General features: G+C 45.5%; 1 protein-coding gene across 1 annotated transcript in view; it reads left to right on the forward strand.

Annotated features, from left to right (window-relative positions):
* SMIM30 (small integral membrane protein 30) overlaps nucleotides 1-25,242 on the forward strand; it is a 37,980-nt gene extending 12,738 nt beyond the window's left edge. Inside the window, exon 3 of the mRNA XM_063927267.1 lies at nucleotides 23,755-25,242. Within this exon, the coding sequence (XP_063783337.1) occupies nucleotides 23,778-23,963 (186 nt within the window). The 5' untranslated portion in view covers nucleotides 23,755-23,777 and the 3' untranslated portion in view covers nucleotides 23,964-25,242. The remainder of the gene's footprint in view (nucleotides 1-23,754) is intronic.
* Nucleotides 25,243-26,529: the final 1,287 nt, after the last annotated feature.

Below are 26,529 nucleotides of genomic sequence, written 5' to 3' on the forward strand. Positions count from 1 at the left end.
AAATACATATATACAGTCTGGCACTGTATATATGTAAAAACCCCTGCCATTTTTTTACACCGAAAGCGGGACAGAAGCCCGCCACTTAGGGGGCGGGGCCTTCTTCCTCAGCACACCAGCGCCATTTTTTCTTCACAGCTCCGCTGGAAGCAGCTCCCCAGGCTCTCCCCTGCAGTATCCAGGTACAAGACGGGTTAAAAAGAGAGGGGGGGGGGGGGCACATTAATTTAGGCGCAAATAAGACTTATAAAGCAGCTATTGGGTAAATAACTTATTGTCAGTGAAAATCCCTGTGTTATATAGCGCTGTGGTGTGTGCTGGCATACTCTCTCTCTGTCTCCCCAAAGGACTTTGTGGGGTCCTGTCCTTAGTCTGAGCATTCCCTGTGTGTGTGCGGTGTGTCGGTACGGCTGTGTCGACATGTTTGATGAGGAAGGTTACGTGGAGGTGGGGCAAGGGCAGATAAGTGTGGTGTCGCCCCCGTCGGGGGGCCGACACCTGATTGGATGGATATGTGGAAGGTCTTAAATGACAATGTAAACTCCTTACATAAAAGGTTTGATGACGCTGCAGCCTTGGGACAGCCGGGGTCTCAGCCCGCGCCTGCCCAGGCGACTCAGAAACCGTCAGGGGCTCATAAACGCCCTCTATCTCAGATGGTTGACACTGATGTCGACACGGAGTCCGACTCCAGTGTCGACGATGATGAGGCACATTTACAGTCTAAAATGACCAAGGCCATCCGATACATGATTGTTGCAATGAAAGATGTATTACACATTTCTGAGATTAACCCTGTTAATACCAAGAGGGTTTATATGTTTGGGGAGAAAAAGCAGCCAGTGACTTTTCCCCCATCTGATGAATTAAATGAATTGTGTGAAGAAGCGTGGAGTTCCCCTGATAAGAAATTAGTGATTTCTAAGAGGTTACTAATGGCGTACCCTTTCCCGCCAACGGACAGGTTACGTTGGGAAACATCCCCTAGGGTGGACAAGGCGCTGACACGCTTATCTAAAAAGGTGGCCCTGCCGTCTCAGGATACGGCCGCCCTAAAGGAACCTGCGGATAGAAAGCAGGAAGCTATCCTGAAGTCAGTGTATACACACTCTGGTACTCTACTGAGACCTGCTATTGCTTCAGCCTGGATGTGTAGTGCTGTAGCAGCGTGGACAGATACTCTGTTAGACGACATAGATTCCCTCGACAGAGATACTGTTTTGCTAACCCTGGGCCATATCAAAGACGTCGTCTTATATATGCGGGATGCTCAGAGGGACATTTGCCTGCTGGGCTCTAGAATTAATGCTATGTCCATTTCTGCCAGGAGGGTCTTATGGACTCTGCAATGGACAGGAGATGCTGATTCTAAAAAAAACACATGGAAGTTTTGCCTTTATAAGGGTGAGGAATTGTTTGGGGACGGTCTGTCGGACCTCGTGTCTACAGCGACAGCTGGAAAGTCGACTTTCTTGCCTCGGGTTTCCTCACAGCCTAAGAAAGCACCGTATTATCAAATGCAGTCCTTTCGTTCCCAGAAAGGCAAGAGAGTCAGGGGCGCATCCTTACTTGCCAGAGGCAGGGGTAGAGGTAAGAAGCTGCACCATGCAGCCAGTACCCAGGAACAAAAGTCCTCCCCTGCTTCCACTAAGTACACCGCATGACGTTGGGGCTCCACAGGCGGAGCTAGGTGCGGTGGGGGCACGTCTCCGAAACTTCAGCAGCCAGTGGGTTCGCTCACAGGTGGATCTCTGGGCTATACAAATTGTATCTCAGGGATACAAGCTGGAATTCGAAGCGACTCCCCCCCGCCGTTACCTCAATCAGCCTTGCCAGCTTCCCCCATGGAAAGGGAGGTAGTGCTGGCGGCAATTCACAAGCTGTACCTCCAGCAAGTGATTGTCAGGGTCCCCCTCCTTCAACAGGGAAGGGGTTACTATTCCACAATGTTTGTGGTACCGAAACCGGACGGTTCGGTGAGACCCATTCTGAATTTAAAATCCTTGAACACTTATATAAAGAAATTAAACGTTCAAAATGGAATCGCTCAGAGCGGTTATTGCAAGCCTGGAAGAGGGGGATTTTATGGTGTCGCTGGACATCAAAGATGCTTACTTGCATGTCCCCATTTACCCACCTCACCAGGAGTACCTCAGATTTGTGGTACAGGACTGTCATTACCAATTCCAGACGTTGCTGTTTGGCCTGTCCACGGCACCGAGAATAATTACCAAGGTAATGGCCGAAATGATGATACTCCTTCGGTAGAAGGGAGTTATAATTATCCCGTACTTGGACGATCTCCTCATAAAGGCGAGGTCCAGGGAGCAGTTGTTGATCAGCGTAGCACTCTCTCAGGAAGTGTTGCAACGGCACGGCTGGATTCTGAATGTTCCAAAGTCGCAGCTGATTCCTACGGCGCGTCTGCTTTTCCTGGGCATGATTCTGGACACAGAACAGAAGAAGGTGTTTCTCCCGGTGGAGAAGGCCCAGGAATTAGCATCTCTGGTCAGGGACTGTCACGATCCGGGTATCTGGATGCCATTTCTTACCCATCAGATGCCTCCTAAGGCTGGCTCAGCGCTCCAGGACCGGATCCCATCTGTTATCCTGATGTGTACATTCCTGTGTCCTCTCCTGTCACTCTGGGACGCTGTCACAGTAAACGCCATATTACACCTGGCATGGCGTCTCCCGCGGCCTCCGCCGCCGTCCCTGAACTTCTGCATGCAGAGTGTCTGAGTGGCGATTACGTCAGCCGCGGCCTCCGCTGTGTCCGCATGGTTGGATGTGCATCTGTTAGCCTGGCGCCTCCTGTCTCCGGTGGCCGGCGCCGCCATTACTGTTTTCATTACCACATGGATTACAAACCAAACTTCCCTCCAAGTGTCTGCATGGGCGCAGCCATCTTGGATTCTGTCAGCTGATCATTTCCACCAATCTGTTCTCAGTATTGATAATCTGCATAATTGCCTAGCCAATCCCTTCCTTGCTGCAGGTATAAATACACTGTGCCTGAGCAAGGAAGGCGTCAGTGCTTTGGTTGTCAAACCTAGTTCCTGTTTGTCTCTCTCCTGTGATTGTCTTCCAGGTTCCAGCTCCTGTCTCAAGACTTCCACCATAGAGACCCGCACCAGCATTCCACCTGCGGTGTAGCCTGACTCTCCAATCCATTGTGGATTCATCTGTTTCCAGCTACAACATTACCTGCTTCCAGCTCAGCTTCCAGCAGAGTACAGCTTCCTTAAAGGGCCGGTGTCCTTTCTACACTTTACCACTCTCCACCGGTATTATTATTTCTCCGCTCTCAAGTTCTACATTTCAGTTCATATTTCATCGCTCCCAAGTTCATTTATTATTTAACTGGTTCCAGCCAGTATCCACTCCGTGCTAACAACAGTCTGGTTCCAGCCAGTATCCACAGCAGCTGTTTTATATTCAGCAACCCAGCTTTTCCTGGAACACCAGCTGGCACAATCCTGGGTTATCTCCATTGCTACAGTCGGGCCTGGTAAGGACTTTCCATCTAGAAGATCATAAGAACTATCTCACACTACCAGTGCCCTGTGGCTCCTGCCATCCTGTAGTACCCAGGAACTGTATTTATTCTTTGCTGACTTTTACGTTTTCTTTTACTGCTGCTGTGTTGCGGAGTTGTCATAATAAACATCATTGACTTTTATCCAAGTTGTCGTGGTCACGCCTTCGGGCAGTTATTATTCATGTTACTTACATGTCCAGGGGTCTGATACAACCTCCCAGGTTCCGGTACATCTCAGCCCCTACAACTGAGGCTGCCTCCCGTCAGCTCAGGCCCTCAGTTGTGACAGTAAGCACTGACCTAATGAATCCAGCCGGAGACCAGGATCAAGCGGCCAGGCCGATGCAAGAACTGGCAGCCCGACTAGAACATCAGGAGGCTGCACAGGGCCACATCATCCGCTGTCTCCAGGATCTCTCTACTCGGCTGGATGGGATTCAGACAACTCTCCGTGGATCAGGCGCGTCTGGTGCGTCAACCACAGTGACTCCAGCTATAACCCCACCCACCTTACCCATTTCTGCTCCACGTCTTCATCTTCCAACGCCAGCAAAATTTGACGGATCTCCAAGATTCTGCAGGGGATTTCTCAACCAGTGTGAGATTCAGTTTGAGCTACAACCTGGCAATTTTCCCAGTGACCGTACAAAAATTGCCTACATTATTTCTCTTCTCAGTGGCTCAGCCCTTGATTGGGCATCACCGTTATGGGAGAGGTCTGACACCCTGCTATCTTCCTACACTGCCTTCGTGTCAACATTCAGGCGCATCTTCGACGAGCCAGGCCGGGTAACCTCAGCTTCATCCGAGATTCTCCGTTTACGCCAGGGGTCACATACTGTAGGACAATATCTGATACAGTTCCAGATCCTGGCATCCGAACTGGCATGGAACGACGAGGCCCTGTATGCTGCATTCTGGCATGGCTTATCTGAGCGTATTAAAGATGAGTTAGCTACCAGAGACTTACCTTCTAAGTTAGATGAGCTAATCTCACTCTGCACGAAAGTTGATTTACGTTTCAGAGAGAGAGCAACTGAGCGTGGAAGATCATCTGCTCCAAAATCTTCTGCTCCTCCTCCTCGTCAACTGTCACCATCTAAAGATGAGCCCATGCAACTTGGCCGTTCCCGTTTAACTCCTGCTGAGCGCCGAAGACGTCTCTCCGAGTCTCTCTGTCTCTATTGTGCAGCTCCGTCTCACACCATTAATGCCTGTCCCAAACGTCCGGGACTCCAGACCCTAGCTCGCCAAGGAGAGGGCCGGCTAGGAGTAATGATCTCCTCTCCATCTCCTCAAGATTGTTATCTCCCAGTCTCGCTTCAAGTTGCTCAACATTATCGGAACGTCATTGCCCTCCTTGATTCCGGAGCAGCTGGGAACTTTATTACCGAAGCCTATGTTAAACGGTGGTCCCTACCCACCGAGAGACTTCCTTCGTCCATTTCTTTAACTGCCGTGGATGGCAGCAAAATTTTTGATGCAGTTATTTCTTTAAGGACTCTACCAGTTCGTCTGAGAGTGGGTGTTCTTCATTCCGAACTTATTTCTTTTTTAGTGATTCCAAGAGCCACACATCCTGTGGTCCTGGGCCTTCCATGGCTCCGTCTTCACAATCCTACAATTGATTGGACGACTACGCAAATCCTGGCATGGGGTTCCTCCTGTGCTGAGACATGTTTGTTTAAAGTATTGCCTGTCTGTTCTTCCTCCCCCAGGTCGTCTGATGTTCCACCTCCTCCATATCAAGATTTCACGGATGTGTTCAGTAAAGCTTCTGCTGATATCCTTCCTCCTCATAGAGAATGGGACTGTCCGATTGATCTCGTTCCAGGGAAGGTTCCACCTCGAGGCCGAACTTATCCGTTGTCTCTGCCTGAGACGCATTCTATGGAGGAATATATTAAAGAGAACCTAGCAAAGGGGTTCATTCGACCTTCTTCTTCTCCAGCCGGCGCAGGCTTCTTTTTTGTAAAAAAGAAAGATGGTGGTCTGCGGCCGTGCATCGACTACAGAGGTTTGAACGACATTACCATCAAGAACCGTTATCCTTTACCCTTGATTACTGAGCTCTTTGACAGAGTTAGCGGAGCTACCATCTTTACAAAGCTGGACTTGCGAGGTGCATACAATCTCATCCGGATCCGTGAGGGTGACGAGTGGAAGACCGCCTTTAACACCCGTGACGGACATTATGAGTACCTCGTCATGCCCTTCGGATTGAGCAATGCTCCAGCTGTCTTCCAGCATTTTGTCAATGAGATCTTCAGAGACATTCTATACCGTCATGTCGTGGTCTATCTAGACGATATCCTCATTTTTGCCAACGATTTAGAGGAACATCGTTTTTGGGTTAAAGAGGTTCTGTCCCGTCTCCGTGTCAATCATCTCTATTGCAAATTAGAAAAATGCGTCTTTGAAGTCAAGTCCATTCCGTTTCTAGGGTACATTGTGTCCGGTTCCGGACTAGAGATGGATCCTGAGAAACTACAAGCAATCCAAAATTGGCCGGTACCCTTAACCCTCAAAGGGGTCCAGAGGTTCTTAGGGTTCGCCAACTATTACCGAAAGTTTATACGAGACTTTTCCACCATTGTGGCGCCTATTACTGCTTTCACTAAGAAGGGTGCTAACCCGTCCAAGTAGTCTGAAGAAGCCATGCAAGCATTTCATCTTTTAAAACAAAGGTTCATCTCTGCGCCTGTTCTGAAACAGCCTGACATCGACTCTCCTTTCATCTTAGAGGTGGATGCCTCCTCCGTTGGAGTAGGAGCGGTGTTATCTCAGAGGGCTAAAGATGGCCATTTACACCCTTGCAGTTTCTTCTCCCGGAAGTTCTCCCCAGCTGAGCGCAACTATGCCATTGGCGACCAGGAGTTGCTAGCCATCAAGCTCGCTCTAGAAGAGTGGAGGTATCTGTTGGAGGGAGCTTCTTATTCAATCACCATACTTACAGACCACAAGAACCTTTTATACCTGAAGGGCGCACAATGTCTCAACCCTCGTCAGGCCAGATGGGCACTTTTCTTTTCCAGGTTCGACTTTAAACTCCAGTTCTGTCCGGGCTCTCAGAATCGCAAGGCCGATGCCCTTTCCCGCTCATGGGAGCAAGAAAATGAGTCAGAGTCTTCAGACAAGCATCCTATTATAAATCCGTTGGCATTCTCCACGGTAGGGATGGACTCTACGCCCCCATCAGGGAAAAGTTTTGTGAAGCCGATGCTAAGGAAGAAGCTCATGCATTGGGCCCATGCTTCCCGTTTTGCCGGACATACAGGTATCCAAAAAACCCTGGAGTTTATCTCTAGGTCCTATTGGTGGCCAACTCTGAAAAAGGACGTCTTGGAGTTTATTGCATCTTGCCCAAAGTGTGCCCAACATAAAGTATCCCGCCAGTCGCCTGCGAGGCAACTGGTTCCACTATCCGTTCCCCGTCGACCATGGACCCACTTGTCGATGGATTTCATTACAGACTTACCCATGTGCAACAAGTTCAATACCATCTGGGTGGTAGTTGACCGGTTCACCAAGATGGCACACTTCATTCCTCTCACCGGTCTTTCGTCAGCTTCCAAGTTGGCTCAAGTATTCATACAAGAGATCTTCCGACTCCACGGTCTTCCTGAAGAAATTATCTCAGATCGAGGAGTTCAATTCACAGCCACATTCTGGCGAAGTTTATGTCAAGTCCTCCAAGTCAAGCTAAAGTTTTCTATGGCTTACCATCCTCAGACCAATGGTCAAACCGAGAGGGTGAATCAGGACTTGGAGGCCTTCCTCCGCATCTATGTGTCCTCCTCTCAAGATGACTGGGTTCAATTACTTCCCTGGGCCGAGTTCTGTCATAACAACCAGTATCATTCTTCATCTGCTTCAACACCATTCTTCACTAACTTTGGATTCCACCCTAAAGTCCCTGAGTTCCAACCGCTTCCAGCAACTTCTGTTCCCGCAGTGGATATCACCTTGCATCAGTTTGCCAATATCTGGAAGAGCGTACGATCAGCTCTGCTCAAGGCATCGTTCAGGTACAAGAAGTTTGCGGATAAGAAGCGTCGAGCAGTTCCTGCTCTCAAGGTGGGTGATCGGGTATGGTTATCCACGAAGAATTTGAGGTTAAGAGTTCCCAGTATGAAGTTTGCACCTCGCTATATCGGTCCTTTCAAGATTGAACAAGTCATCAATCCTGTTGCTTACAGACTCCAGTTGCCTCCCTTCTTAAAAATACCCAGGACATTCCATGTTTCCCTGTTGAAACCGCTGATCTTGAATCGGTTTCATTCCTCACTTCCTCCAACTCCGAAAGTCCAAACTCAACGAGGCGTTGAGTATGAAGTGGCCAAGATCCTGGACTCACGTCACCGTTACGGTCAACTACAATATCTTATTGACTGGAAGGGTTATGGTCCTGAGGAACGTTTATGGACCAATGCTTCTGATGTCCATGCTCCTGCCTTGGTCCGGAGATTCCATTCCAAGTTTCCTCAAAAGCCAAAGAAGTGTCCTGGGGCCACTCCTAAAGGGGGGGGTGCTGTCACGATCCGGGTATCTGGACGCCATTTCTTACCCATCAGATGCCTCCTAAGGCTGGCTCAGCGCTCCAGGACCGGATCCCATCTGTTATCCTGATGTGTACATTCCTGTGTCCTCTCCTGTCACTCTGGGACGCTGTCACAGTAAACGCCATATTACACCTGGCATGGCGTCTCCCGCGGCCTCCGCCGCCGTCCCTGAACTTCTGCATGCAGAGTGTCTGAGTGGCGATTACGTCAGCCGCGGCCTCCGCTGTGTCCGCGTGGTTGGATGTGCATCTGTCAGCCTGGCGCCTCCTGTCTCCGGTGGCCGGCGCCGCCATTACTGTTTTCATTACCACATGGATTACAAACCAAACTTCCCTCCAAGTGTCTGCATGGGCGCAGCCATCTTGGATTCTGTCAGCTGATCATTTCCACCAATCTGTTCTCAGTATTGATAATCTGCATAATTGCCTAGCCAATCCCTTCCTTGCTGCAGGTATAAATACACTGTGCCTGAGCAAGGAAGGCGTCAGTGCTTTGGTTGTCAAACCTAGTTCCTGTTTGTCTCTCTCCTGTGATTGTCTTCCAGGTTCCAGCTCCTGTCTCAAGACTTCCACCATAGAGACCCGCACCAGCATTCCACCTGCGGTGTAGCCTGACTCTCCAATCCATTGTGGATTCATCTGTTTCCAGCTACAACATTACCTGCTTCCAGCTCGGCTTCCAGCAGAGTACAGCTTCCTTAAAGGGCCGGTGTCCTTTCTACACTTTACCACTCTCCACCGGTATTATTATTTCTCCGCTCTCAAGTTCTACATTTCAGTTCATATTTCATCGCTCCCAAGTTCATTTATTATTTAACTGGTTCCAGCCAGTATCCACTCCGTGCTAACAACAGTCTGGTTCCAGCCAGTATCCACAGCAGCTGTGTTATCTTCAGCAACCCAGCTTTTCCTGGAACACCAGCTGGCACAATCCTGGGTTATCTCCATTGCTACAGTCGGGCCTGGTAAGGACTTTCCATCTAGAAGATCATAAGAACTATCTCACACTACCAGTGCCCTGTGGCTCCTGCCATCCTGTAGTACCCAGGAACTGTATTTATTCTTTGCTGACTTTTACGTTTTCTTTTACTGCTGCTGTGTTGCGGAGTTGTCATAATAAACATCATTGACTTTTATCCAAGTTGTCGTGGTCACGCCTTCGGGCAGTTATTATTCATGTTACTTACATGTCCAGGGGTCTGATACAACCTCCCAGGTTCCGGTACATCTCAGCCCCTACAACTGAGGCTGCCTCCCGTCAGCTCAGGCCCTCAGTTGTGACAGTGACCTCCTGAAACCAAAACAGGTATCGGTGCATCACTGCACGCGAGTCCTGGGAAAGATGGTGGCTTCATACGAAGCCATTACCTTCGGCAGGTTCCATGCGAGGATCTTTCAGTGGGATCTGTTGGACAAGTGGTCCGGATCGCATCTTCAGATGCATCGGCTGATCACCCTGTCCCCGAGGGCCAGGGTGTCACTTCTGTGGTGGCTGCAGAGTGCTCACCTTCTCGAGGGCCGCAGGTTCGGCATACAGGACTGGGTCCTGGTGACCACGGATGCAAGCCTCCGAGGATGGGGGGCAGTCACTCAGGGAAGAAACTTCTAAGGGCTGTGGTCAAGTCTGGAGACTTCTCTACACATAAATATACTGGAATTAAGGGCCATTTACAACGCCCTGAGTCAAGCAGAGCCCCTGCTTCGAAACCGGACAGTGCTGATTCAGTCAGACAACATCACGGCGTTCACCCATGTAAACCTCCAGGGCGGCACAAGAAGCAGGATGGCAATGGCGGAAGCCACAAAGATTCTTCGATGGGCGGAGAATCATGTGCAAGCACTGTCAGCAGTGTTCATTCCGGGAGTGGACAACTGTGAAGCAGACTTCCTCAGCAGACACGACCTCCACCCGGGAGAGTGGGGACTTCATCAAGAAGTCTTCCAACTGATTGCAAACCGATGGGAACTGCCACAGGTGGACATGATGGCGTCCCGCCTCAACAAAAAGCTAAAAAGATATTGCGCCAGGTCAAGGGACCCTCAGGCGATAGCTGTGGACGCCCTAGTGACACCGTGGGTGTACCAGTCGGTATATGTGTTTCCTCCTCTTCCTCTCATACCCAAGGTACTGAGAATAGTAAGAAAGAGAGGAATAAGAACAATACTCATTGTTCCGGATTGGCCAAGAAGGACTTGGTACCTGGAACTGCAAGAAATGCGCACAGAGGACCCATGGCCTCTGCCTCTCAGACAGGACCTGCTGCAACAAGGGCCCTGTCTGATCCAAGACTTACCGCGGCTGCGTTTGACGGCATGGCGGTTGAACGCCGGATCCTAGCGGAAAAAGGCATTCCGGATGAAGTTATTCCTACGCTGATAAAGGCTAGGAAAGACGTGACAGCAAAGCATTATCACCGTATATGGCAAAAATATGTTGCTTGGTGTGAGGCCAGGAAGGCCCCTACAGAGGAATTCCAGCTGGGTCGTTTCCTGCACTTCCTACAGTCAGGGGTGACTATGGGCCTAAAATTGGGGTCCATAAAGGTCCAGATTTCGGCCCTCTCCATTTTCTTTCAAAAAGAACTGGCTTCACTGCCTCAGGTTCAGACGTTTGTTAAGGGAGTGCTACATATTCAGCCCCCTTTTGTGCCACCAGTGGCACCCTGGGATTTTAACGTTGTGTTGGATTTCCTGAAATCCCACTGGTTTGAGCCACTTAGGACCGTGGAACTAAAGTATCTCACGTGGAAAGGGGTCATGCTGTTGGCCTTAGCTTCGGCTAGGCGTGTGTCGGAATTGGCGGCTTTGTCATGTAAAAGCCCATATCTGATCTTCCATATGGACAGGGCAGAATTGAGGACTTGTCCCCAATTTTTCCCAAAGGTGGTATCATCGTTTCATTTGAACCAACCTATTGTGGTGCCTGCGGCTACTCGGGACTTGGAGGACTCCAAGTTACTGGACGTAGTCAGGGCTTTGAAAATATATGTTTCCAGAACGGCTGGAGTCAGGAAGACTGACTCGCTGTTTATCCTGCATGCACCCAACAAGCTGGGTGCTCCTGCTTCAAAGCAAACTATTGCGCGCTGGATCTGTAGCACGATTCAGCTAGCTCATTCTGCGGCTGGATTGCCGCATCCAAAATCAGTAAAAGCCCATTCCACAAGGAAGGTGGGCTCTTCTTGGGCGGCTGCCCGAGGGGTCTCGGCTTTACAGCTTTGCCGAGCGGCTACTTGGTCGGGTTCAAACACATTTGCAAAGTTCTACAAGTTTGATACCCTGGCTGAGGAGGACCTTGTGTTTGCTCATTCGGTGCTAAGAGTCATCCGCACTCTCCCGCCCGTTTGGGAGCTTTGGTATAATCCCCATGGTCCTTATGGAGTTCCCAGCATCCACTAGGACGTCAGAGAAAATAAGAATTTACTCACCGGTAATTCTATTTCTCGTAGTCCGTAGTGGATGCTGGGCGCCCGTCCCAAGTGCGGACTTTCTGCAATACGTGTATATAGTTATTGCTTAAATAAGGGTTATTGTTATGAGCCATCCGTTGAGTGAGGCTCAGTTGTTGTTCATACTGTTAACTGGGTAAGGTTATCACAAGTTGTACGGTGTGATTGGTGTGGCTGGTAAGAGTCTTACCCTGGATTCCAAAAATCCTTTCCTTGTAATGTCAGCTCTTCCGGGCACAGTTTCCCTAACTGAGGTCTGGAGGAGGGGCATAGAGGGAGGAGCCAGTGCACACCAGATAGTACCTAATCTTTTCTTTAGAGTGCCCAGTCTCCTGCGGAGCCTGTCTATTCCCCATGGTCCTTACGGAGTTCCCAGCATCCACTACGGACTACGAGAAACAGAATTACCGGTGAGTAAATTCTTATTTTTTTTTTTCCACAGTTTATTTTAGTTTGTAGCTAGGTTGCTGCAGGAGCTATGTACAGTTTACCGATTTCAGCTGCATTAGTGGGGTGGGGGGGGCGCTCCCAGCATGGACACCCCTCGCAGCAGTCTAGCCTCAGTGGAGGCCGCCTGGGCTATCTAATTTTTAGAGGAGACAGGCGGTTTGTGTGGTACTGAATGGCGGCTGTAATTTTTCTAGGTTTTCTTGTAGAAGCTTCACTCCCATGCAAGGAGGTGCGGTGCGCGCTATAGGCTGCTGTGTACTGCAAACTAGACCAGTGTTTTCCCCATCAGAGGATGTACACAGTGTCAGAGGAGAGTGGAGAAAGGAGGGTGCAAAGCTTTAGAGGCTGCAATCCCCCTCCTGCAGTAGTACAGTCCGGGAGTCCTGCTTACAGCAGGAGAAGCTACAGATGGTTTCTCTGCCGGGACTGCTGATTCTCCTGCACTTCAGACAAGTTCCTCACCACTACAGCATCTGCATTGGCCCTCTGACAGCTAAGTACATAATTATGGTAGCATAATAATGGATAGCTTGGGGGCCTTCTATACGTACTGTCAGGTAATGCCCAGTCATGCACAGACATCAGAGGGTGCTGCGTTAGCCATGGTGGAACCTGTGGGGTTTCATGCTTTAGGTAGGGTCGGTATACCCTCCCTCATAGGGGTAGCTTTAGTCTCCATACCATGTGTACGGCATGGGTGTTTTGAAAATGTTTCCTTTTATTGGGAACTGTTTTTCTAGAACCCTCAACTGCAAGGCGCATAAGCGTTTTTCTCCTTTTGAAAGTAAAGTGAACTTGCTGATACTAGCGTTCCGGCAGTTTGGGAATACAGTCTTCCTCGTGTTGCGTTATGCAAGACTATGAGACATTCTCTAAACTGTTTCCATATAGATTCCTGGCAGAAGCTGTGGGTCTGCTTATGCTTCAACGCTGTCCAGACGTTAATGTCACTTCTTCGATTCTCTCCGGCTTTGTTGTGGAGTGAGATGGTTAAGTTCTCCATTCTTCGCAAGCACACTTCACTTTATCCATTTCCTGCGGATCAGGTGTCCAAGTGGGAATTTCCTACCAAGGTTGACGCTACCGTGGCGCGTTTAGCTAGACACACAGCTATTCCCATTTAGAACTCATTGGGGCAAAGGTATTAAGCCTGGAGAAGGCATAAAGAAGTGATAAAGCAGTGATAAGTGCAAGGTGGTAACGCACCAGCCAATCTGCTCCAATATGTAAATTGACAAGGAGGCTTCTTATTAAAGATAATAGAACACATAGTTTACCTTGTCATTTTGGATTGTGTCCTAAGGGGATTCTCAAGGACATTAAAGTACAAGCTATTGAACAGATCCCCCCATCGACCAGAGGGGGAGATAGATATAAGAAGTTGTGCCGCAAGGAGGCCTTTTGGATCTACAAACTTGGAACTATGGTTCCTGCGGGCCTGAATGATACTATCGAGCTCAACAATATTTAATTGTGTGAATAGAGGCTATAGATAGGCATCCCAGGTGCACTACCCTTTTCCATCATTTCCAGAAAAAATTCCTTATTTCTCCCCCTTAGCAGACTTCCAAACACAGTTTCGGTTCTATCTCTCCCTTTATTTTCAGGTTATAATGTTTAGTAAGTTTAGAACATTGAGGAAGTTCTGAAAAGGACTGGCGAAGCCCCAATGATCATCTAGACCCCCCAATATTATACTGGGTTAGGTAGCTCCGCATTAATTTAATCAGTAGTTCTAATTGGGTGTAGTTTTTATGTTTTTTCAAAAAAAAAAAAAAAATATATAAAAAAAAAAATTTTTTTGATACTATACACATATGTTTACATATAGGCGTGATATGATCTAATTGGATATTTATATCTAAGGGTTCTTGAAAAATCAATGCAATAATGTTTTTCCACTTTGCTGTTTTTCCTGAAGTTATAAAAAATCCTTAAAGAATCGTTAGAGGAGCCCATTGGCCCTTGAAGGCGTATCTAAGTTTTAGAAATTATATTATCAGGAATATACATATATATATATATATATATATATATATATATATATATTTTTTTTTTTTTATTATTATAATGACTATTGACACTACCATTCTAATAGAACAAATATATGGTAATTATTTGGCTATGAGACATCCACAGGTATATTTATGTATTTAAATTTTAATAATTGTTTTGTTATAATTCTCCTGCCTCACTGTTTGGTTTTATTTATTCTAAATATTGTATAATGATTTAAATGGCGAGGTATAAAAACCTTTTATTATTTATATTTCCCTAGATTGTCTTGCTATATGAATAGAAGCTTGCAAACACTCATTATATCAGTTTTTAATTGCTTAATTGTTTATAGACAGCTGTATCAATGATTAGTGAGGCTAGGAGTATAAAAATGCCCAAGGATCTGGAGGCGGTACTTCTGATGAAACAGCCCCAGGATTGAGGCTGAGAAACGCGTCAAGCATTCCTCCCAGTATCCTGTCTGGTATCCTGCTTCTCTCCACCACCAGAGACTACAAGCACGTCTTCGAACGGCTCCAGCTACAGGCACGTCTCTGACGGCTCCCGCTATATCACTGCAAGTGAGCGGTTCCGAGCGTTCAGTTCACCAATACATTCTGCTTTATTTCATCCCTTCGGTGCCGCAGTCAAGCGGCGTGGGCAGCCGGCGCCCAACATTTTCAAAGGAAATACCGAATAATTGCAATCAGCAGAGGCTGGGGTAAGCACAATACGAGACTGTCAAAATAGCGTTCCATGCTTAAATGTCATTGTGCTGTGCACGGAATTGTGCTAATTAAAATCACCCGTAAAAAGCCTTTTCTAAAATACGGAATAAGTATTGGGAGCAGATATTATAAAGTGGACAAAACAAAGGTGAACTGTTTATATTCACACCACGGATGGACTTTTAAATCCATAAAATCATCTTATGAGCCTATACGTCTAATTAACCCACATGTGGAGCTCCCAGCAAGGAGCCCTTTTTTTAATTACAAGTGCTATATTACCATCTGAAGCACAGGTGGTTATATCGTTTTAGGGGATTTTGTTAATATGTCCATCATTTGCTGCTACTAATAAGTATTGATGCTTGCTATACTATATATGCTGTGTTATCAAATTACAGGATACCAGGTTTTATTTTTGTGATTATCATATATATATATATTTTTAATAAATTGTATAATACTTTCAATGACAGCGCTTCTTTGTTTTTTACCAACTTCATCAAGAAGTCTTCGAGCAGATTGCAAATCGGTGGGAACGGCCACAGGTGGACATGATGGCGTCCCGCTTAAACAAAAAGTTAAAAAGATATTGCGTCAGGTCAAGGGACCCTCAGGCGATAGCTGTGGATGCACTGGTAACTCCGTGGGTGTTCCAGTCGGTATATGTGTTTCCTCCTCTTCCTCTCATACACAAGGTACTGAGAATAGTAAGAAAAAGAGGAGTGAGAACGATACTCATTGTTCCGGATTGGCCAAGAAGGACTTGGTACCCAGAACTTCAAGAGATGGTCACAGAGGACCCATGGCCTCTGCCTCTCAGACAGGACCTGTTGCAGCAGGGGCCCTGTCTGTTCCAAGACTTACCGCGGCTGCGTTTGACGGCATGGCGGTTGAACGCCGGATCCTAGCGGAAAAGGGTATACCGGATGAAGTAATTCCTACGCTGATAAGAGCTAGGAAGGATGTGACAGCAAAGCATTATCACCGCATATGGCGGAAATATGTTGCTTGGTGTGAGGCCAGGAAGGCCCCTACAGAGGACTTCCAGTTGGGTCGTTTTCTGCATTTCCTACAGTCAGGTGTGACTATGGGCCTCAAATTAGGGTCCATAAAGGTTCAGATCTCGGCCCTATCCATTTTCTTTCAAAAAGAACTGGCTTCACTGCCTGAGGTTCAGACGTTTGTAAAGGGAGTGCTGCATATTCAGCCTCCTTTTGTGCCACCAGTGGCACCTTGGGATCTTAACGTTGTGTTGGATTTCCTGAAATCCCACTGGTTTGAGCCACTTAAGACCGTGGAGCTAAAATATCTCACGTGGAAAGTGGTCATGCTATTGGCCTTAGCTTCGGCTAGGCGTGTGTCAGAATTGGTGGCTTTGTCATGTAAAAGCCCCTATCTGATCTTCCATATGGACAGGGCAGAATTGAGGACTTGTCCCCAATTTCTCCCTAAGGTGGTATCATCGTTTCATTTGAACCAACCTATTGTGGTGCCTGCGGCTACTAGGGACTTGGAGGATTCCAAGTTGCTGGACGTAGTCCGGGCTTTGAAAATTTATGTTTCCAGAACGGCGGGAGTCAGAAAGTCTGACTCGCTGTTTATTCTGTATGCAGCCAACAAGGTTGGCGCTCCTGCTTCGAAGCAGACTATTGCTCGCTGGATCTGTAGCATGATTCAGCTGGCTCACTCTGCGGCTGGATTGCCGCATCCAAAATCAGTAAAAGCCCATTCCACAAGGAAGGTGGGCTCTTCTTGGGCGGCTGCCCGAGGGGTCTCGGCTTTACTTGGTCGGGCTCAAACACATTTGCAAAGTTCTACAAGTTTGATACCCTGGCTGAGGAGGACCTTGAGTTTGCTCATTCGGTGCTGCAGAGTCGTCCGCACTCTCCCGCCCGTTTGGGAGCTTTGGTATAATCCCCATGGTCCTTACGGAGTCCCCAGCATCCACTAGGACGTCAGAGAAAATAAGAATTTACTCACCGGTAATTCTATTTCTCGTAGTCCGTAGTGGATGCTGGGCGCCCGTCCCAAGTGCGGACTTCTTCTGCAATACGTGTATATAGTTATTGCTTACTAAAGGGTTATTGTTATGAGCCATCCGTTGATTGAGGCTCAGTTGTTGTTCATACTGTTAACTGGGTATGGTTATCACAAGTTATACGGTGTGATTGGTGTGGCTGGTATGAGTCTTACCTTGGATTCCAAATCCTTTCCTTGTAGTGTCAGCTCTTCCGGGCACAGTTTCCCTAACTGAGGTCTGGAGGAGGGGCATAGAGGGAGGAGCCAGTGCACACCAGATAGTACCTAATCTTTCTTTTAGAGTGCCCAGTCTCCTGCGGAGCCCGTCTATTCCCCCATGGTCCTTACGGAGTCCACAGCATCCACTACGGACTACGAGAAATAGAATTACCGGTGAGTAAATTCTTATTTTTCATAGGCTCCACAGTCCTTATCTGACTTCTTACTAGTCTCCCCATGGTTTCAACTATGCCGAACTTAGACTATTCAAACTCGCCGCAGGGCTTCACAGTAATTTAGCGTGGAGGCCCTGCTTAGTTTTCCAAAACAGCTTAGTGGTGCAGCTAAATATGGGTTTGAGGCTATTCACTACGCTCAGATGTCTACCAGAGTTTCACCTATGGCTGTCTCTGTTTGGAGGGCTCTTTAGCTCTGCACTTACAATGCGCTTTCACACTTTTCTGTTTGGTGTGGGCATTCTCTTAAGCCACGTTTATCCTTGCCAAGACTTTCAACAGGAAATGTGTTTGGGTTTTTTTTCTTTCATTCTAGTGCCGACGGGTGCTCCAGGGCCATGGCTCAAAATAATCTAGTGTCTACCGGGCTATCTCTTTGCTCAGTCTGGTCAACAGTCAGAGGATGGTTGCCCCAATTCACAGGCCATTGGGTGGAAGTCGTCTAAGGATCCATTTCACAGGATGTGGAGGATAGGGTGACATTGGACCAGGCCATCCCTTCTTTCTTCTTTGATTGGTATAATTCAAACGCTAGACCTGAAGCTGGGGTTTTCCACCAAATTATTCCTTGTTTGGTATTCGAATGGCTGATTAAATCTGATAAGTTTTGGCCCCGGTTGCAACAATGTCAATCCGACTTTAAAAAAAGTAGGATTGGCATTGTCGTGAACGTACAAATTCGGTCGGATTTGGCCGCTCATTGAATACTCAAATGTCGGATCCTTTCCGTTGGAAAAGATCCGACATCTATTAAATACACCCCTTAAAGGGGTTGAGGTGGATCATTTTCTAATAGAATCTCTGAGCTTGCTGCGCTAACAAAGTATCATGATAATACCTTATTTACACAATCTGTTTGTGAAGGCTGATTTCAACTTCATGGTTACAAAAGAACCTTGATCACACAGTTTCAATACTTCATGATCGTGGCTGGATGCCGACCTTCGAAAAGTCTTTCCTAATATCTCTGCAGCGCAAACTCTACAGAACCTAATCACAACGGTATTGTCAGTGCGTAGTCTGTCCTTCTTGTTGTGCACGATGGTCTGCAGTACACCAGGGGGTAAATTTACTAAGATGGGAGTTCTATTTAAGATGGGATGTTGCCAATAGCAACCAATCAAATCCTACTTCTCATTTATTTAGCACCTTCTAGAAGATAATATCTGGAATCTGATTGGTTGCTATGGGCAAAATCCCATCCTGTATAGAGCTCCCATCTTAGTAAATTTACCCACAGGTTCCACTAAGGGGAAATTTGGTAAAAATTCTCACACTCTAAACGAGATGCTCAGCAATCTCTCATTTGGTGGCTGTTTTCTGGTCATCTCCACGAACGATCTTTCGTCGCTCCATATTGGGTCATTGTGATCACAGTCGCAACTCTCCTATCATGAGCTGCCGTGACATTACATCATCAGCTCCTGCGCTTCTGGGCACCATTGGAGACAATTCTGCAGATCACTGTATTCAAGGTCAAACCATCTTTCTTGCTCTCTTAGAAGCCCAGTCCGGCCTGACTGGCCTGTTTGCATAAAATCGAACTACACCATGTCGGTGGCATATAGATCCATCACCGGGGAAGCACAAAGAGTGTGGCAGTGATAGCAGAGGCCGCATCCTTTCTTGAGCATAGAATTTTGTTCTGGCACACCCATCTGTGTTTACACCGGATTTGGGAAAATTAAAAAGGCAAATTTCCTCAGCAGAATCACCTTCTCACGGGGAAGTGATCTCTCCCAGAGGTTTTTAATGATTTGTTTGGAAGTGGAACTCTCAATACAACTTCAAAGTTCCACAATGTGTTGCGGGATCTAGGTACTAGAGATGAGCGCCCTTCCCCCCGTACTCTGATCCCAAAGCGAGGCCGAACGCTCTCTTCCCGCTGTCGGATTCTCACGGGTTTAAAGTCCCCGTGCATCAGTACCATCTTCACTCCGGCTGTAGAGAGTGTACTGGATGGACATGTCCGGCTCAGTACTGTGTTGTCTGGTGTGGGGTGGGTACCCTGTCTGCTGTATCTGAAAAAGGAGTGTTCTGTCAGGCTGCAGTATATTATTTCATACTTATACACGTATTGTGCGACACTGTTGGTGAAGCTAAACATCAGTGTGTATTAATATATATTTCTGACTAATTAGTGCAAAATAATGTATATAATTTGTGCTGTGTCATCCCAGTATACAGCCAGGTGTGCTCTGTCCATTTAAGGGTGCTGTATTCATATTCTAATATTATAATTTATTGTCCTATATTTTAATAATTCTTCTTATCACCACATTGTGATTAATTCAAATGAATAATAATTATAAATTAACTAAATTTAAATTAATATAACTAACCTTCTGCATGTCAAAGATATCTTTAAAGAACAGAGGAACTTGATCCTAATTTTAAAATAATTTTAACAGATGATTACAGCATTTAAAAATCTATTGTTAACTGCAACGTGTTTGCTGCCCACTGCTGTCGCTTAGTCATCCAGCTACCTGTGCAACCTTTTTGCCTAAACTGGATAAAAACAATATTGTGAGCTATGAGGTGTTCAGAATAGACTGGAAATGAATGTTATTGAGGTTAATAATACTGTAGGAACAAAAACAACCCCAAATTATGTTATGTTGCTGTTTTTATGATTATTATTTTTTATTTTTTATTTTTTTATCCGGATCCAAAAGCCGCAAGGGAGTTTTTTGGCAAAACCAATACAGATCCAAAACACGAAGGAGATAAAGATCCAAAACACAAAAAATGGCCCGGTGCTCACCCCTACTAGGGATCCGCTCATTTTCTCAGTGGAGGTCATGACCGTTTTGGGGGGTTTTCATCTAGCATATGTTTCCACTGACACCCAATGTTACTTTGGGTGAAGTGGAAGGCGACACCCAGAACCCAATCAACTGAGTCCGTTTCTACAAGAGAGCCTTCCTTTTTGTTGTCTTTAATAGCCTGTTTTTTTTTTTTTTAAACCAAGTTTTTAAACGCTATAGGTTATTTCTTTTTCGTTGGTTCATACTGAAATGCAGGAAGCCGATTTCGTCATGCAGTTTCCACATAGCATAGAAACTCTACATCTTTTTGTGTTTCACACCACAAGGTTCTTACTTCTAGGTTTTCACTCTTGTTTTTTAGCCTTTCTTATAAAGTTTTTGAAAGGCTAAGTTAAGGATTAGTTTTTGTAAGTACAAGTTTCAGCCCTGTCACTTTAATTTCCAGTGACGTGTGACCACTTTTTCCAGAGTTTTAAGCCTTTTTACAGTGCATGGTCATACAACAGGCTCCATTTTGAGCCTTTGGCTTCGGTGGTTTCTTCAATTTTGTACTTGCAAGCTGGGCTTCCTAACGGTTATTGCCTCAACCAGGCGTGTTTCTGAGTTTGTGGTTTTGTCTGGGAGTGCCTTTTTTTTTTTTTTTTTTGTAATCTTCCATGACAATAGTGCTGTTCCTAAGTTCCAGCGACAATTGTTTGTCCTTCCCTTTTTTTTCTTAAACCAGGACATTGGTGGTCATTCCGAGTTGTTCGCTCGGTAATTTTCTTCGCATCGCAGCGATTTTCCGCTAATTGCACATGCGCAATGTTCGCACTGCGACTGCGCCAAGTAAATTTGCTATGAAGATTGGTATTTTACTCACGGCATTACGAGGTTTTTTTCTTCGTTCTGGTGATCGTAATGTGATTGACAGGAAGTGGGTGTTTCTGGGCGGAAACTGGACGTTTTATGGGAGTGTGTGAAAAAACGCTACTGTTTCTGGGAAAAACGCGGGAGTGGCTGGAGAAACGGAGGAGTGTCTGGGCGAACGCTGGGTGTGTTTGTGACGTCAAACCAGGAACGACAAGCACTGAACTGATCGCACTGGAAGAGTAAGTCTCGAGCTACTCAGAAACTGCACAGAGAAGTCTTTTCGCAATATTGCGAATCTTTCGTTCGCAATTTTGATAAGCTAAGATTCACTCCCAGTAGGCGGCGGCTTAGCGTGTGCAATGCTGCTAAAAGCAGCTTGCGAGCGAACAACTCGGAATGAGGGCCATTGTCTTTCCAGTTTTTACTCCTTCCGTGACTTTCCCATGACCAGGTTAATCTGGTTCTACTAGATATCGTTCGAGCTTTGTAAATTTTCTCAGAATGTCTTCTGTCAGCCGCTCAGATATACTGCTTGTTCTTACTATGCACATACGTGTTTGTTCGGGTTCTAAGCAGACCATTGCATCATTGAATATGTTCGGTTATCACTTGAGCCATTTTGGTGTGGGGTGACCGATACCACACCAGATGTCTGCGGATTCCACTAGGTCATTGGCGCCCTTCTGGGCAGTACGACGCAGGGCTTCGGCAGATCATGTCTGTCGCACAGCTACCTGGTCCTCTGTCCACACATTTTCTTAATTTTTACCTCCTGGCAATGCCCATTTTGGGCGTACCATTTTTCAGTCAGGCAGCCTGAGTATTTCATCCCCTGAGGGCGGCTGTTGTATGTCCCATGGTCCAGTGTTGCCCACCCTTGCAAGAGAAAATTTTTGATCACTTACCATTGAATCCTTTTGTCTTAAGTAGGCCGGGAGACGCTAAGTTCCCTGTATCACGATCAGTCAAGCATGTTGATTCTTGACTGTCTTTTCCCTACTGGTGTGTTTGAACTCCAGCACCAATCTGCAATCCCATGGTCCACTGTCGCCTAACCTGCTTAGGAGAAAAGGATTCAACGGTAATTGACAAAAAATCCTATAATATTATACACAAAGCTTCCCTGTGCTGTTAAATTAAAAATTAAAATCAACACTAATACAATGTGGGATGTTGAATTATGGATAAGGGATACTCAACCTGTATTAAATGCATAGTCCTGTATTTTTTGCACTTAATAGTGTAACCACTTGTGATTTTGAGGCCAGTCCAGCATAGAATAGCCCAATCAAACAGACACAAGTCTTTCGCATTTTGGCGCAATGTTATTTTCCAAAAAATGGAGGCATCTGGAGAAGGATTGCAGCTTTTTGGTGCTTGATACATAGGGGGCAGAGCAGAGTTCCCATTGAGAATAATGGGGACTACAGTCTGAAGTGCTTAAGTGTGTTAACCATTTGCAGGTGGTTTCTCGGATATATTCTACAAAAGGGCTATTATTACATAGTCAGGATAACTAAAATGACGTGGGACTGCAGATTCCACATGGTTTTAGTAGAAAGGATTTTGAAATGTACCCCTAACAGTCTGTACATATTTTCAGGACCCTGTTTTCATATTGCTTGTGGGATTTATAATTTAATTTCCAATTGTAAAGAGTAAGCTTTTGCATTTTTTTCTCTCCTTTGCAGCTCTTTGTAGATACTCCAGTAATTGTAGCTGCAACATAATTTATTAGTTTTTCTCTTACGTCCTAGAGGATGCTGGGGACTCCAAAAGGACCATGGACCCTAATATATAGAGTTTACACCCTGAACCAGTGTATAACATGCTGCCCAGGGCGCCCCCCCCCCCTGCGCCCTCATGAGCCGTCGGCGCGGGAGTCACTGGCGCGTCTGATGCGCTATACTGGCGGGGGTATGGGACACGGTGCCGCGGCACCGAGAAAGCTTTTAATGCCAGCCGTGTTTTAAAAGATCAGTAACTGCTGCCCAGGGCGCTCCCTCCCCCAGCGCCCTGCACCCTGTTAGTGCGTTGGTGTGTGGGAGCATGGAGCGCAGCGCGACCGCTGCGCTGTACCTCCGTTACTGAAGTCTTCTGCCGTCACTGAAGTCTTCTGTTCTTCACATACTCACCCGGCTTCTTTCTTCTGGCTTCTGTGAGGGGGGTGGCGGCGCGGCTCCGGGAACAAGCAGCTAGGCGAACCAAGTGATCGAACCCTCTGGAGCTAATGGTGTCCTGTAGCCGAGAAGCAGAGCCCCTGAACTAAGAAGAAGTAGGTCCTACTTCTCTCCCCTCACTCCCACGCTGCAGGGAGCCTGTATCCAGCAGGTCTACCTGAAAATAAAAAACCTAACAAAGTATTTTAGAGAAACTCAGTAGAGCTCCCCTAGTGTGTGTCCATTCACTCCTGGGCACAAAGTCTGAGGTCTGGAGGAGAGGCATAGAGGGAGGAGCCAGTTCACACCCAGTTTAAGTCTTTGTAGTGTGCCCAAGCTCCTGCGGATCCGTCTATACACCATGGTCCTTTTGGAGTCCCCAGCATCCTCTACGGACTAGGAGAAAAGGATTTACCGGTAGGTACTAAAATCCTTTTTTTTTTTTTTTTTTTAATTTACAGATCCTTTTTATAATCAATAATAAAATTTAGAGCTGGTATGATGGTGATGATGATTTCATCTTGCTCTGTTGTGTGGTTGGGATAGCATCGGGGATTCCTGTCTAAACAAAAAATGAAGTCCCACAGAACACATAATCGCAGACTACACGTGTGAAATTTGAAACGTGATTTAGTATAGTGGGGACAGATCAGTGCTGGGCGGGCTGAAGTGACCCATGTCTATTTTACTAATAATACTATATTTTCTATTTTCTTTTATACATTATGGAGAATAACTTTTTTTTTTTATTATTATTTTTGTACACAGAAATACCTTTTTTTCCGGAACACATGGCTTTCTCTGGAGAAATGTGCAAACTTCTGTCAGTGTTGATATCACTGGTGTTTCTGCTTCCAGGAGTGGAAGCAATGGATGAAGGAAACGCAATAGCAATTCTGTTTGGAATGGTTTTTACGGGCATTGGTTTTTGTGCATGTTTGGGTTACTATGCCAGGAAGAGAAATGGGCAGTACTAGCAATGTACTTATATTTTGTGTTTATACCAGTCAATGCTTTTGTATTTTATAATCTAAATGAAAAGCCACTACAATCTAAATGACTTATCTGTTCAGAATATGAATATTGTCTGCCAGGAAAATAGCTTATTTCATAGTATATCAACTTGTTTTTGACCAAGTATTAAATTCCAATAAAATGAGTAACTTAACACAAAACCAAGACGGTGTAACTGCATAAATTATCTACAATGAATTGCACATATCGAGCACATCCCTAAACTCAAATCTAAAATATTAAATGTAACTTTTCTTGAACTTTGTTAGATGTTTTTAATGATGCCGCTGTTGGTATAGTGACAGCCAGCATTCCGTCTGCCGGGATATAGTATGTATCCCATTTAAACATAGCAAACATTGCTGCTAGTCTGCCCTGGTTGGAAATAGCAGGTAATGATTGGAGACATATACATAGAAAATTAATTATGTAGGTTTGTATCAATATTAGGTCATAAGGTTACAATTGATAAAACATGAGACGTTTACAGGTACTAGCTGACACACATCACACCCCCTGGATCACCCAGGTTATAATATACACTCTATTGCATCACACTGTTTAACTTTAGTTTCTCTGGCATCATTCTTCAGACACTGTTTTGGTTTCACCTTATAGATATCTACTGATATTCAGTTAACTGCAGGGTTTACCCGGTGACAAATTTGAGGCAAAAATTCCCCCTGGTGTGGGGAAAGGCTATTCAATTAAATATCCTTTTCCCCCACATCAAAATATTGGAATTTACAATCGGAAAGCCAATAGTTCCACATAAACTGCGGAATCAGTGGGGGTTTCCTGTGCGCAACCCGATTTTGTGTTTGTTTTTTTTCTTAAAACAAGGTTCAGTCCAACCCTGGGGACTCGTGTGTGTGTGTGTGGGGGGGGGGGGGTAAACCCCCAATAATTGAATAGGTCTGGCAAAGTGAATAATTGTATTCCCCCCCATATTGTGCAAAAAATGCTTTCCTGTTAATTTTTTTGTTCATTTTCTAAAAATGTTATTGACTTTATTTCCACACAACATGTAGACCTACCCTTGTGTAAAATGGAGACCTACAAAAGAATACATGCTACTTGAAAGCTGAAATACAAGATTGGTACATAAACTCACATTTACTAGGGCAATTTCAAAATACAATCCTTAATGTTCACTATAATGCTATTGTTTCTTTGCATTTTGTAACTGGCGATTTATGTATAATTTTGAACTTCTTCCAATAAAACTGTAATATAATCATAGTACCTTGTGTATGATTTTTTTTTTTAGAATACCTTTGCTACTTGTAATATGCTAATACTTGTGGACCTGCTGCCATTGTGGTAGTAAAGTTGTAGATTTTCCTTCAGCTGATACCACTTGGCAAATTCTAGCATTGTATTTTGTATTTATACTACTTACAAAAACCAAAATATCGAGGCAGATGTACTATGCTTGGAGAGTGATTAAGTGGAGAGAGAGAAACTACCAACCAATCGGTTCCTAACTGTCATTTTTCAAACACAGCCTGTAACATGGTAGTTAGGAGCTGATTGGCTGGCACTTTATCGCTCTAGGCTTAGTACATCTCCCCCATAATGAGCTATGGCAGAGGTTCCCAAACGCGGTCCTCAAGGCACCCCAACGGTCCTGGTTTTAAATGTATCCATAGTTGTCCACAGGAGACTTAATTAGCACCTTAGTCAATTTGATTTAACCACATGTGCTGGGCCATGGATATACCTAAAACCTGGACTGTTGGGGTGCCTTGAGGACCGCGTTTGGGAACCTCTGAACTATGGTATACAATAATGTAAATTATGTTCTTAAATGGAAATATTGATGGTATCTGCTATTCTTGCTCTTTTGGTTACATGTGATGAAGTAATTTGTTTTGTTAAATAAACGTCAATTTATTAAAGGTATGGTAACTGTAATTGGACAACTGAAAGGTCTGAAACAGCGAGTTTAGAAAATGCCGGCAGGTTATGTCTGTTTTATATGTATTTCCAGAACTGTAGAGAGCGATTGTTTTATTAAACATATTTCCCTTTGGGGTCATTCCGTGTCAAATCAACACACTTTTTGTTAACATTTTACCTCACCAGCTCAGATTTTGTTCAAATTTGGCATATGGAGGGTATATATGTAGTATGACATTGTATTTAAATATATCATGCCATTTCCAAATTATTGCCATGTAGAGTTTTCAAAAATCTGTCAAACGTACACCCAACATATTTTCAAATCACCAAAAATTAAGCTAGAGAGGTGGGAGTGGTGTAATTTTACAAGAAATGGTGGCTTGCTTATGTGATGGTCAGGAATGCAGACGAATTAAAGTGACCTTCCTTCATTCAGGTGGACCTTCACTTTCATTCTATCCTATCCAAGGAAGCCTGATGTACTATGGATACCACTAATGGATGTCTTATGTAAATTCGGCCCTATAACTCTAACTGGAAGAATTTATGTCACGTATCCTGATGAAGCATTGTCAAACTGTCTTCGGCTAACATTGTTGACTGACTAATACAAAGTCAAGTATT

Source organism: Pseudophryne corroboree, chromosome 6, assembly GCF_028390025.1.
Source record: "Pseudophryne corroboree isolate aPseCor3 chromosome 6, aPseCor3.hap2, whole genome shotgun sequence".
NCBI lineage: Eukaryota > Metazoa > Chordata > Amphibia > Anura > Myobatrachidae > Pseudophryne > Pseudophryne corroboree.